Genomic DNA, 14964 nt, shown 5'->3' on the forward strand with positions numbered 1-14964 from the left:
TCCAGGCCTCAAAACACTGCTTCCAGGTGAAACAGGGATTTACACGTACATTTTTCAATTTATTGTATATCCTGCTCACAATGCAGTCTCTTTTGCATTGGAGAGACCAAATGCAGATTGGGTGACCGCTTTGTAGCACACCTCCGTCCAGTCTGCAAGCGTGACCCCAAGCTTCATTTTAATTCTCTGCCCCTCTCCCACTCTGACCTTGGCCTCCGACACTGTTGCACTGCAGCTCAATGTAAACCTGAGGAACAGCACCACATCTTTCGATTAGGCACTTTCCAGATTTCTGGACTCGATATAGAGTTCAATAATTTTAGGTCATTCCTATTTACACCTCTGGACCCATCTTTTGTTTCTTTACTTGACCTATTACCATCTTCTTTTGCCTTGCACCATCATCACTTTGTTATTTAATTACTCCTACTTTCCACATCACAGGCCTTCCCTTTTGTTGTTTCCCCACTCCCCCTTTCACTTGCTTAAAAACTATTACAGCTTTGACCTCGTGTCAGAACTGGGAAAGGTTATCGACTTGAAACATGAACTGTCTCTTTCCAGAGATACTACCTGAACCACTGAGTGTTTCCAGCATTTTCTATTTTTATTACAAATAACAGGTACCAGAGACTGATTTGTAATAATGGAGAAACCATCAAAATGTCTGTAAAGTGTTAGAGCTTCCATCAATACCCTTTGATGGCATTACAGCCTGGAAAGCATTCTCCATTATTCTGCACACCTTCAGGGAAGCAATATCACTTCAACGTAGTGGCCAAACCTATACTTTGTGTGTGTGCACGCACGTGTAAATTTTACTAATCTTCTGCTTGAAGGCTAATCAATGCTCTGATATAAAATACAGGAATTTCTATGGATATGTTGGATATTGGATGGTAAAATGACAACTGAGCTAGATCAACAAGATTTTAAGGCTGTTGTTTTCCACCCAACTTCAAAATGGCTGCCTCATTTCCGGAAGTTAAAATGAGAACTCAAGCTAGGCATGCAACTCAAGTGATACGATTGGCCAAGCATATGAGTCATAAACAGTGTTTTAATGCTTTAAAAAGTCTAACAATGTTACGGTCATAAAATCCCCATCTGGTTCACTAATTCCCTTTGGGGAAGGAAATTTGCTGTCCTTACCTGATCTGGCCTACATGTGACTCTAGACCCACAGCAACATGGTTGACTTTTAATTGCCCTCTGAAACAGCCTAGCAAGCCACTCAGTTCAAGGGCAATTGGGGATGGGCAACAAATGCTGGCCTGCCAGTGATGTCCACATCCCATGAAATAAAATTATCTGTTGAGCGTTCCTTTACAGGTGCACCCAGGAATACGATCAACAACTTACAGGAAACAGCTGATGATCTGGGAGCATGATGTAGATTACACATGGCTCCTCTCTCCCCTATTTTCCATTTGTTTTGATTGAGCTCTAGCTTAAGCATCAGTCATCGGGGATGCTGTTTTTGGCTCTGTCAAGTGCTGACTCTTGCTGGGGTACAGTTCCACAAGCACCTGCTACACCCTGGGAGCTCACCCAAGTGATAACTCATGGTGAGGCTAGACGGAGAGCGTTGCCAGGTTACTGAAAACCTTGCATCAGAGGCCAATCTGCTATTTGTCTGACACCCATCCGCTTTGTGGCAGCAGTTATTGAATAATGATTAGAAAAGGGAACTGACTGATTTTCTCCGATAGCCCAACACAAAGGGTACACGTAGTATCCAACCACACACTGAGCACAGCACAGGTAAGTTATCAAATCTGGGATCTCCCTGCTCAATGGCACTTGGTACACCAAGTGATGTATTCACCTACTTATTTATTTTGAGATACAGCACTGAAACAGGCCCTTTGGCCCACCGAGTCTGTGCCGACCAAGAACCACCCATTTATACTAACCCTACAGTAATCCCATATTCCCTACCACCTACCTACACAATGGCCAATTTACCTATCACCTGCAAGTCTTTGGCAGTGGGAGGAAACCGGAGCACCCGGCAAAAACCCACGCGGTCACAGGGAGAACTTGCAAACTCTGCACAGGCAGTACCCAGAATTGAACCCGGGTCCCTGGAGCTGTGAGGCTGCGGTGCTAACCACTGCGCCGCCCTCTAAACCATTTGGTGAGCTCCTTCTAAATCTAACCTGTGCAACGTGTCTGTGCAATAATCTTTCCTTTCCCCAATCATCCCAAAACCCATAGTTATAGGATTAAGAGCTAAGGGATGACTCTCCTCAAACCTCCTTGCCGAATGCATTTATTCCTTAGCAAGGGGGATGGGAAAGCAAAGAGCAGTGTTTGACAGAAGAACATTTAAGCTTTGGAAGAGGCCAGGAAGCTCAGGAGTGACTTCTTTTGCTCCACATTCAAGCACATCTGTTATAGTCAGCAGTCATTACGCCATTTGTATCACACTAATGGATTAGGAAAAACACAAATAGGAAATAAATCAACAGCACTCCCCCAACTAGAGCATTGATTTTATTACAGCAGTAAGTCTCGTTCAAAATCAGATAAGGAAAAAAACAACATTCAGCAGTGCTTGATAGTAGCAAATAGCATTTACTAGGAACAATTACAACTGCTAATTAAGGAAGAAGCCTATAGGAAAAGTTCAATTCCAGCTCTGTGCTTTTTCCTCCTCCAGCCCAATAATGACTTATGCTGGAATATGGATCAATGGGTGCCAATGGGCACATCACTCAAATTGTCAAAGTCTTCTCTGTCTGGATGAAATATAATGTTTCCAGCTCACTGGACAGAAAAAATACAAAGAAAGAACTTGTATTTATATAGCACCTTTCACTGCCTCAGAATATTGCAAAGCCAGTGAATTACTTTGAGGTGTAGCCATTGTTTGGAATATAGGAAATGTGGCAGCCAATTTGCACACAGGAAGATCCCACAAACTGTATTATAATAAAAAGGACCAGATGGTCTGTGTTAGGTGTTGATTGAGGGATGCATATTGGCCAGGACATCAATGAAGAGCAGGGATCCTGGTTGACTTTTCCTTCCTTTGCCCACTGAAATTAATCATAGTACCCTGAATGAAGCACAAAGTGGAAATTGAACTCAGGCCATTCCTGATCTTTATGACTCAGTACTGCAGTGGGTGGCACATTTATTCACCGAGCCATCAGGGAGTTGCCTTGCACCTTTAAAAGAGAAATTCCCCAATACAGCAAGTTGAACTGGCAAGGTTTACTAGCAATTGACAATTTTCCAAAGCTTTACCCATCTTTCCTGCATTTTTTAAAAAGAATGGTCTACACTTTGCTGTAGATAGTGGTCTTTACAATAAAGCATACGACAGAAAATACATATACAACAGTTAGAGAGCTGCCTGCAGTGGTGTAGAAGTGATTCTTCAGAACTAGACAATAGGGTTAAAGTTCTACAGAGTTAAATCTCAGATTTAGGAATTAGAATGCCACCCAGACATCCAATTTTCAGGAAATCAATATTCAATTGAAAAAAAAACATCAGCATGGGGTGATGGTAGGGGTTTGGGGAAGATTGGTGCTGTACCAGCATTCTGCCCTTTGGAGGTCTTTCACATCTGGTCTGAATAGGCAGAATCTAGTACTTAAGTACATCTAGTATTTAATGCCAGACAACATCACCGATTACTTCATATGAAGCAGGCTGTCCAAGTAGAAAAATCAACATTCCATGGTCCCATGATTAGATTGACCACTGATTGCAATGTTTTTGGGTGAATCATAAGTTAGTCCAGGAAGAGTAACTTTAGGCTCACTGTAGTACAGGAGGATTACCTTCACTACTTATTAGCACGATACTGTGCGGCGAGGATAGAGGTTCTTTGGTTCTTGCTTACTGGTGGGATATCATTACCACATGTGCAGAAGTGCAACCACACAGCAGAGCATTCTACAGATCAGAGTATTCTAATAAATTTAAAAAGATTAGAAAAATATACAGTTTATCAATCCAAAATATGAAAAATTTAAATTGGGAAATCCCTAACCCAGTCAAAACAGCCTCATGCGATTAGATGGGCTCGGCTACCTCCAGGCTGAAGCCCCAACTATTACAGCTTAGGGATTTTAGATATTCCAAAGTGAACCTGAAACCCATTTCAACTGTGCTGTTAACACATATATACAGCTCAAATGTGCAAAGTTCATTATAAGCATTTACATTATTGGAAGTTATACAACTCTCATATATAGACCCACTTTTGCTGATCTCGCTCATCTGTGGAAATGCAGCTGGGTGCAATCAACGTACCTAGAAAAAAGAAAACTCCTGTGTTTACCGTAAAGTTGATTTAGATGCTTTTTCCAGACAGAACGACAATTCCAGAACTCTAAAATCGATGACTGTCTGGGAATGACCGAGGCATTCCGAAGCAGTACTGTACCTTTGAGAAGACACTGCTCATAATGTATCTAAAATGATTTAATGTTAAAGCTGCCTCATCGCTGGTTATATTTCATGACGGTGTCAACTGCGCTCAAGCACAAATCCAAACCCAATTGCAACGGTGAACTAAATTGCTCTCATGCTCCATCCTGCTCATTTGTTGGTCAGTGCATTGTTACTGGACAAAAATATTAAGTGCACACTTCAATTTTAATTTCACCTTGCCAGTTTCTCTCCTGTCCCTCTGTAGGTACTGCCTCCTTGCTGGGGCATGATTCCACAGGCACCAGCCACCCTCCGGTATCTCATCTAAGAGGCAATTATACATAAGCCTGGATAGCGTGTGTTGGCAGGCTGTTTCACCAGTGCTGATCCTGATTCTGCCCACACTTGAACACTTTCTAGTGCAGATTACTTAGTAGGGCTCAGAAGCGGGAATCATGGCTAACTATTCCCCTCTTTAACCCGGAAGTATTCAGCTCAATTGTAGTGCTCCTACTGCCATCTCAACTGAGATCAGCTAATTCAGCGTGGACAGGGAACACACCTGGGACTGCTCACTGATGGGTTGGTCGGTCGAGTGGAGCATGCACAGTTGCATTGGTTTATCTTCCAGATGTGGTGATATAACCATGAGTAACAATCCTTTGTTACAACATTTGGCACCAAACACAATGGAGAAAGTACTTGAATGAGGAAGTTCCCTGCAGGAAGCAACCTAGTACCATCTGATGATGACAACAATGCAGCTCACATACTTCAAGGGCAGCAGTGATCTACAGGCAAATGCCAACACCAGCAACAGTGCCAGAGGGAAGTTCCCATTCACAAAACCTAAATAGAACAGGAGGAGCTCAAACCATTGATTAGGGTTACACTTTCCCCTTTAATACCTTTCCCATTTGATAGATTATCTTTTAGCAGATTCATAATTTGTACTAATTGGAAAAATATCAAAAATCAAAACACATCAGATTTCTGCCAGTGGAGTTTCACCTAGATAAAAAGGTGATTCGAGGAACTTTAATGTTTCTTCTGATCCCCTTTAACATAGTCCTTCTGCCCTCTACAACCCTTGTGCCAGCATCATTCTCTTGTTTACAATATGGATTTTCAGAGGTGACACACTTCACCAACCTTCACCCCCACCCCAGGAGAAATGCCTTTCCTGTCCATGTCTGTACCTGGTTATCCAGCTGAGAGGGGGGGTTTATAACCTCACAGGAAGATAGCGGTCTCCTGCCATCTTATAGGGCAATGCCCTGGTACATAAATATACTTTGCCAAATTGCCAACTTAAAATTTGGATTTTGACAAAATATATTGTGATTTGAATAAAGATGTTGATGCCTCCTCGTAGTCAAGCTTCAAATTGAATGAATAAACTTGCATTTATATGGCACCTTTCACCTCAAAGCATTTCACAGCCAATGAATTACCTTTGAAGCATTGTCACTGCTATTATGTAGATAAATTTTGTAGCCAATTTGTACATAGCAAACTCCCAAAAACAGCAATGAGATAAATGACCAAATAATGAGATCTTTCACATGCACTCGAGAGGGCAGATGGGGCCTCAGTTTAACCCCTCATTCAAAAGACAGCGCCCCTTACAGTGCAGCACTCAGTTCTATCAAACTAGATTATGCGCTAAAGGCTCTGAAGCAGGGTTGAACCCACAACCTTCTGAGCCAACCTGACAAGACTTGGTTTTGAACTTACCACTGTTTCAATCCAAAAAGTTTACCATTCTAAACCAAGGATACACAGACTGGACCAGAATCTAAACCTGAACCTTATGCACTCTGTTCCAGCTGCCCTTCAAGACTTCAATTTCAGTGGCATCTGAATGCACGCCCCTCTCAACCTCTATTCTTCCTCCTCTTGGGGAGAAATCCCTTCCTTGCATTTGTCTTTCTAGCAGCCTGGCTGAGGTGGAACATTCACCACCCGGGGAACTGGCTGACATACTTTTCATTTACTAGCACATTCTATTTAATGTATCGAGCACCAGAAATCCCACACAGTTGTATCCCTGGTGCTGCCCTCAGCATTTAATTGTGTTTAAGGAATTTGTTGAGGTGCCAGGTAGCATGGAATGGTTGAGACTATCCAAGGCTAGTAGACTTCACTAAATTTGAATTGTGCACATGACTGTGTTTTAAATGATTCTTTTCCTTACCCCAAAATTTGGGAAATTTTAATCTTCAACAGGAATTTTCAGCCACATTTGGCTAAGGAAAATATCAAACCATCAGTTCAGATAACAATCTCCCAACTCCCTTTCTTCTATTAGCAGGTTCAGACGTAAATGGATTGGACCACGTTGAGCTGATAGCCCAATTCACTTCTTGCCACACAATACATGAAAGTGCATCCATCAGATAGTATCAGACTGATACTGCCCTGCTTTGGATCAAACACAGAATAAAAATGGTAAATAGATCAGATTCGATTCATGTCAAAACCCAACTGAATCTGACGCTTTCAAATCTTCCAGAATATGGGGAGGTTCCTGAAAACTAATGCACTCTCTTTCTCAGTGCAAATGAAATTATTTTAAGAAATATTCAATGATGGAGGGATGGGGAAGATAAATTTTAAAAATACAAAATATTTAGAAGGGAATGACTGCTGCAATCCCAGATTAAATTGTACATAATTTTTCAAACTTGAAAAAAATATAGTGCAAATCCTTTCAATCTACAAGATTTCTTTAAACAATCATGAATAAATGAGCAAGTCTGATTTGCTCTCAACACCAGAGCCCAAATCCACAGTCACAAAAAAGGTTTAATGGTGAAAGGCTGGCTTTTAAATCAGGCCGCTTCAGTGTTGTCCACTCAGAACGATTCTGATGCTTCCTCGGAGGCAGCTGGACGGGTGGTGCTTGGTGGTGCTAGACGAAAGACCACTGCTGGTATGGGTCTGCAGAGTTGCACAGAGCCATGGCTGGGTTTTGCCCTGATGCAGCCAAGCACTGATTTGTGGCAGAATTTATTAAATTGTCCTTAAAAAAAGGAAACAAAATTCACAAGTTAAAAATGTGCTTTCCCCACCACCCAAATTTGCTCATCTTCTCCTGAAGTTGCTGACTCACAGCTAGGTACGGTTCAATGGGTGCTGTTTGGCATCTTATCTAAGTGGTCAATCTTATGGTGTCTTTGAGTAAGAGCGTCAATTTAGTGCTCAAGTCCCAGAGATTAAATGACACCTCACTAATCCACTACACTCAGGGTCTATATATCACCTTAAAAAGGAGCTTTTATTTGCCAGTAAAATAATGAATTGTGGGAACACAGCTGACGAGTCCAGAATATTTACTATTTTAAAATGAACACATATTCCACCACAGGCCTAGTATTAAACCATTTTGCTGATGAGCACGGGATAAAGGACTGTCCATTGAACATATTAGAGTGTACACAACATACTAGAGTGATCTAACTAACATTAGGTTTCCACATTTCTTTATTTGGAAGTCAGATGCTCCTCCCTCAAGTTTATTCCTCTCATTTCCTGAGACCCATGCTGCACGGTAGAGTATGGCTCTACTTGTGCTGACAAACCCCCACTGCATCATCCAATTAGTCATTTGTCAGGTGTAATCAGAGATAGCAAGTTAGAGCATTCTACTCAACCATTGTGGGGTGGTGGTCAGAGAAATCACAGCTGTTGTTGAGGTCTAACTGTTAGACACTTAGATTTTCTTTTAGGGGTAATAGGATAGTGCCCCAGAACAGAAAACCTGATATTTCCCCTTCCTAGTCCAGTGGCATGGGGATCAAATGCAAGAAAGAAGGTCTTGCATTTATATAGCGCCTTTCACAAGCTCAGGATGTCCCAAAGTGCTTTGCAGCCAATTTTTGGAGTCTCGCCACTGTTGTAGTGCAGGAAACGTGGCAGCCAATGTGCGCACAGCAAGCTCCTACAAACAGCAACGTGATAAAGGCCAGGTGATCTGTTAATAAAATATAATCTCCCTACCTCCTTCTCATTCGAAACCAGCCTACTTTTTAAAAAAAAATGAGAAACTGCAATGCAGGACACCAAAGTTGAAAAATACAATATGGTGAAAAGGTAAATCAAATAGATAAGGTTCAGCAACACCAAGCTTCGGTTTCAAAATCCTACAGATTATAGGATGATGAGAAACAGAGAATGGTAAAGAATTCTATTAAAGTTGAGGTTCTGGGAAAGAATAAATTTGTGCAGGAGGCGGTTGGGAGTGTCTTGATTTCAACACAGTGAAGATGCAGATCAATGTATTTATAGCTTAGAAGGAAAGAAAGAGGAAGGTTTGAAGGGTAACTACCAATGGAGAAAAAGACTAGAAAAGTTCATCCAAACCATGGCTTCTTAGTCAATGTTTACAAATTTCCCTCATCTTCAACTTCCATCTCAGATGCATTCCATTTCAAATAATTAGAACAGCTTTCTTGATGGGTCTGCAAGTTTTATCCAGCGAGTAGCAGAGCCATCAGGGAAGGTTCTAGGTTTGATTCCCTGTATGTGGTGAGTTAACAGATGTTAAGCCTGGGTGACAGTGGGAGGCACTACAATTAGTCTCGGGATCCCTGGGCTAAGAAAGGGAAAGTCAGCCCAGGTTCCCATTTCTGATTCAATGAATGAATGATTCCTGCTGGAGATGTGTTTGCAAAGGTTCGATGAGGACAGAATCAATGGTCCCTCTGATTCCCTTGTGGTGGAATAGCCTGCCAAAACCCTCAATCAAGATTCACATGAAGAATGGCCACAAGCAAGATAATGGAAATTAGCCATGGTACTGCAGCCTAGAAACAAGTTAATTAATACCTTTAGGAGGGGAAGGGAGAAAGTTGCCAAACCCCCACCCGCCTCTCAAAACACTTTCCTATCCAGATGTAACACTTACATTTAAAATTTCCCAGCGTTCCTCTCCCGGCACTCTTGTATCCTTCCCTTTGTATTTACATAGCTCTAATCGAACTGGGCCATACACGGCATGAAGGCACAGCTGCTTCCCAATGTTGTGGCGGATTTCAGACTGGGTTGTGTATTCAAAATACTGGAAATTTCAATGGAAAAAGGATGTTACATCAAAACACCGTACATGTCAGATCTCCCCCCTGTTCCCCCTCCAAGCACTGGTGCCATAATAGTAACATTTACAAGCCAACCTACATGACCTTTGTTCTTCCTCCACCAATTTTCTTTCCATCTCTCCTGAAAGCATTGACTCCTGGCTGAGATATGATTCCACAGGCATCTTCAGTACCTCACCCAAGTAGCTGCTCTCCATGTATGAGTTTAAGCAGCAAGTGTTGGCACACTATTTGACCACCTTGTGGGCAGGGAGAATAGCGTCGGGGGGTGTGTTGAGGAGAGAAAGAGAAGGCATAACATCCAAGCCCAATCCTGCCCACATGTTTAATTCTAGTTGGGATCATCCAACAAGAAAGAAGTGGGACACCATCTAATTTTCCCAATTGACAAAATTAAATCTTGGACTTAGCTGATCTCTTTGACACATCTACTCACTGCCTTAACCAGGCAAACTGTACAGGAAGCAGCCATTACATTTTTTCCTCTCCTGCTTAAACCAGTAATTTACTTCCACTTGTCTTTATCTTTCTAATTCAGTTGCAAGTAATCAGCATCAAAAACCTTCCCTACACCACTTCCAGGCCTTGAATGTCATGTGTGTCTTGGTAATCACAATTTGATTGAGCACTCAATGTCAGACCATGACTTCCTCCAACTTACACTCCATGGTCTTGGCTATAAAAGTTCAGCGTTCTATTTGCTTTGTTGAAATGTGTTCTTGAACATTAATCATGCAGAAATTTGCCAAGGCTGTTTATGAGCATTAATCATCTAGTCATTAATCAACATGCAGCAACTCACCATAACTTCTTGGACAGCACCATCCAAACTGCGACCTCTACTGCCTAGAAGGACAAGGGCAGCAGATGCATTGAAACACCACCAGCTGCAAGTTCCCCACCATCCTGCCTTGGAGCTATATCACCATTCCTTCACTGTCACTAGGTCAAAATCCTGGAACTACCCCCCACCACTGCCAACAGCACTGTGGGTGTACCTACATCACATGGACTGCAGTGGTTTAAAGGCGGCAGCTCACCACCACCTTCTCAAGGACAATTATGGATGGGCAATAAATGCTGGTCTTGCCAGTGACACCCACATCCTGTGAATGAATAAAAAAGTCTAACACCCCTCGATCTCTTTCAACTTCATCCTTGGCTAACTCAGCACATCATCCACATTTCTACCCACATGCACCACTTTATACTGATCCATATTGAATTTCATCTGCCACTGGTTGGTCTATTTATGTATTCTACCCAATTCTTGGGTTGTGTTTCTCCCCCTTCCCCACATGTGGTTAGTATTGTCTGTAAAGTTGACTAGTTTATCCTCCATTGGCATGAACAGACAATCACATTACTAGTATGTCACACCATAAAGGAACACAGACATGAGCATGATGAACATGCTAGCATTTTCAAATGACCATTGCTGTACCTGGTTGCCTCCCATTCCATGGCATGGGTACATTATCAGAGGTTTCCCACCATGATTATTTTCCCCAACATCCAGGCAGCTTCCTGTTCCCTTGTTTTTAATCTGTAAAACAGCATGTAGCTCATCAAAAGTCCAGCAGTTGTTGATTTTTATGGTCTGCGACAAAATCAAATTGCAAAATTGTTGATTAGGAAGAAATGCACGATGAGGAGTGATTATCAATGCGCTAACTGCCTTGTAATGAAATAAAATCAGCATCATCTGGGAGCAGGGTTTGAATACAGCCCACATTGATGGGATGAATGTTCCCTCTGTCTGATGACTGTAAAGATCTTATGTGTCATCAGTTTGGTTAGTCTTAATCCTACGCTTAAGGGCCCACAGTACAGAACTGCTCCAAATTTAACAGGATGGTTGGTATGAAAATGTAACACTGGTGAGTCGGGATTGGGACTATCGCTCGATACCTTTATCTAACAAAAATCTATTAGTCTCATTCTTGAACACTCCAATTGTCCCAGGACCAAGCCTTTTGGGGGAAAAAGAATTCCAGATTTCCACTACCCTTTGTGCTAAAAAGTAGAAATTTGTGGTATTGTAGAAGTTTACTATGCCAGTAATTGCAATACCTGATCTGAATTTGGCCACTACCATCATGAACAATCATTTCTAAACTTGGATCTCAAGCTCATTAATTGAACTTGCATTTCTATAGCATTCAATACATAGAGAGGCACCTGGTGTTTTACAAGGCAGCTGTTAAAGTGGAAACCAAGTAGGAGGGAGAAAGAGATGAAAGGGGGCAAAAGAGCCATGAAGAAAAGGATTTTTGGGAGACTTTAGAAGGCTGGGAGAGAAGTGCTGAGGAAATGAATTCTAGAGGATGGAATCTGAACAATCAGCCAATCACTGAGTAGAGTTTACCCCATTTTATAATAAATTAGCATTAACAAGGATATACAAAGATTTAAAAGCATACAGTTAAAAATAATTTGGTGTTATAGTTAAAAAGGTTTCTAAGGGAAGCACATGCTCCTGCCAACACTGGCAAATTTGTTTCATGGATTTTAAAAGTGTAAGTGGAGAAAATTATGATTAAGTTCAGAAAAATGACAATTTGAGAAGTGCACAGAACAGGTTCGTTAACGCTTCATTTTTATTCTCAAAGACAAACATATTCAACCCTTTTGATGCTGTAGCTCTTCAAATTATCCAGGGATTTATTAGGAAAACTGTTAAAATGAGAGGACTGCAAGATATTTAATGGGGTTTTGACATTATGCCATGGGTTACCAGCATACGAATGCTCAATCCAGTTGCTCTGAATACCTATTTCCGATAGTTGAAAATGGATTATCACCTCTGCTAAAGGTAAGAGGGGAAATTCAAGCCAATGCATTAAAAGCATTCACGCACTTGCAACCTGTGGCATCATTTCAAAGCCCGTTAATGTTTTGGAAAAATGTTTTCTAACCTGTTTTGAAACTCATCACTCAGAACTTCGTCGTCTTTGCTTTGAACAGACCAAAGTTTGTTATTTAACGCATCATTTTACCTACCGCCCCATAACGCACTGGAGAGAAGTCTGGTATAAAGATTTCAGGGTAGACATTTTGCAGGTACCAGGTGAAGTTCTTGCATTTTAAATGCTCCTTCAGCTGAAACCTTTCTGAAAGATCTCCATAAGTTTTCTAAAACAAAAACAGAGCAACAGATGAATATCAAATCTACTAGTCACGCTGTTACTAGTGGGGTACCACAAGGATCAGTGCTTGGGTCACAGCTGTTCACAATCTATAGAAATGATTTGGATGTTTTTTTTTATTATTCTTTCATGGGATGTGGGTGTTGCAGGCCAGGCCAGCATTTATTGCCCATCCCCAATTGCCCTTGAACTGAGTGGCTTGCTAGGCCATTTCAGAGGGCATGTAAGAGTCAACCACATTGCTGTGGATCTGGAGTCACATGTAGGCCAGACCAGGTAAGGACAGCAGATTTCCTTCCCTAAAGGACATTAGTGAACCAGATGGGTTTTTACAACAATCGACAATAGTTTCATGGCCATCATTAGACTAGATTTAAATTCCAGATTTATTAATTGAATTCAAATTCCACCTTAGAACCCATGTCCCCAGAGCAATACCTGGGTCTCTGGGTTACAAGTCCAGTGACAATACCAGTACGCCACCGCCTCCCCCATGTGGGGACCAATTGTAATATTTCCAAATTTGCTGATGACACAAAACTAGGAGGGAATGTAAGTTGTGAGGAGGATGTAAGGAGGCTTCAAGGGAATTTGGACAGGCTAAGTGAATGGGCAAGAACATGGCAGATGGAATATAATGTGAATAGTGTGAAGTGATCCACTTTGGTAGAAAAAACAGAAAGGCAGAGTATATCTTAAATGGTGAGAGGTTGGGAAGTGTTGATGTCCAAAGGGACCTGGGTGTCCTTGTTCACAAGTCACTAAAAGCTAGCATGCAGGTGCAGCAAGCAATTAAGGCGGCAAAGAATATGTTGGCCTTCATTGCAAGGGGATTTGATTACAGGAGTAAAGATGCATTGCTGCAATTGTATAAAGCCTTGGTGAGACCGCACCTGGAGTATTGTGTACAGTTTTGGTCTCCTTATCTAAGGAAGGATATAACTTGCTATAGAGGGAGTGCAACAGAGGTTCACCAGACTAATCCCTGGGATGGTGGGATTGTCTTACGAGGAGAGATTGCAGAAGCTGGGCCTGTATTCTCTAGAGTTTCGAAGAATGAGAGGTGATCTCATTGAAACTTACAAAATTCTTACAGGGCGTGACAGGGTAGATGTGGATAGGATGTTTCCTCTGGCTGGTGAGTCTAGAACAAGGGGACACAGTCTCAGAACAAGGGGCAGGCCATTTAAGACTGAGATGAGGAGGAATTTCTTCGCTCAGAGGGTGGTGAATCTGTGGAATTCTCTAGCCCAGAGGGCTGTGGAAGCTCAATCATTGAGCATGTTCAAGACTGAGATTGATAGATTTCTGAATACGAACAACATCAAGAGATATGGGGATAGTGGGGGAAAAATGGCATAGAGGAAGATCAGCCATGATCTGTTTGAATTACAGAGCAGGTTCGATGGGCCGAATGGCCTACTCCTAGTTGTTATGATCATACTGGTACATTTTATATTGAAGTGAGTCAGCAATTGATTTATCTGTGATTGTGAGTGGGCAGGACATCTTATTTTAAAACTATAGTTAAATTAAACTCAAAAATAGGTTTCCAAGGGAGGCAAGAAGTTGCAAAGTAACTGACAAGTGAACTTGTTTCCTCAGGAAGGTGAGTTTTCATGGCTTATTTAAGGATCTGAGTTTGGAGGCGAGGTGGGGACGCTGTTGTGGTGAAGAGAAAAGGAAAGAAAATATACTTCATACATTTGGAACTGAACTGGACTGGACTGGGTCAGGCCAGGCAAACTATTTCTGTGAGAGGTGCTATACTCAATGGAGAGAAAACGTTGTGCAGAGATTCTAACTATTTTTATTTTACCCACTTTACAGTATATTCTGATCACAATACTTGGTTTTGCTAAATTCTACTCCCACACAGTGGTTACCTCAGTGTGTTGTATGGGGCTTATTGACATTGTCATCATGTACTGGAAGAGAACGGAGAGTGCCAATCCAGATGGGCTGTCATGGCAAGAATTACATGTCATGAGCCCACCAGGAGGAGGAGGAGGGAGAGGTGGGGAGAAAAAAAAAAAGGAGGATGAGGGAGTGACAGAAAAGAAGAATGTGATAACACAATATAAATTTATTTATAACATTTGTAATTAAAGATGACGGTATGTTTGATCCAAATATATCAAAGTAGTTTCATTGGTTGATCAATAGATTGATGCGAGTGTGTGTGTTTGGGTCTCCGGAGACAAAAGTGCCTCTTTTCATACATAATGTGGTCCTATCTATTCTCACACTTAACATATACAATTGTATGCTGCATTGTCAATTGTATATTTGAATGTAATGTTCGATTACATTTTCCAAGTGAA

General features: G+C 41.6%; 1 protein-coding gene across 8 annotated transcripts in view; it reads right to left on the bottom strand.

Annotated features, from left to right (window-relative positions):
- Positions 1-2461: 2461 nt before the first annotated feature.
- The window catches only part of LOC137358583 (polypeptide N-acetylgalactosaminyltransferase 6-like), a 92705-nt gene continuing 80202 nt past the window's right edge, over positions 2462-14964 (bottom strand). For all 8 annotated transcript variants that reach the window (XM_068024587.1, XM_068024588.1, XM_068024586.1 and 5 more), the window contains 4 exons: positions 12495-12626; positions 10936-11037; positions 9302-9454; positions 2462-7417 (listed from right to left, as the gene is read on the bottom strand). In XM_068024587.1, coding sequence (XP_067880688.1) covers positions 7307-7417; positions 9302-9454; positions 10936-11037; positions 12495-12626 — 498 coding nt within the window. In that variant the 3' untranslated portion in view covers positions 2462-7306. The remainder of the gene's footprint in view (positions 7418-9301; positions 9455-10935; positions 11038-12494; positions 12627-14964) is intronic.

This window comes from Heterodontus francisci, chromosome X (assembly GCF_036365525.1).
Source record: "Heterodontus francisci isolate sHetFra1 chromosome X, sHetFra1.hap1, whole genome shotgun sequence".
Classification (NCBI taxonomy): Eukaryota; Metazoa; Chordata; class Chondrichthyes; order Heterodontiformes; family Heterodontidae; genus Heterodontus; species Heterodontus francisci.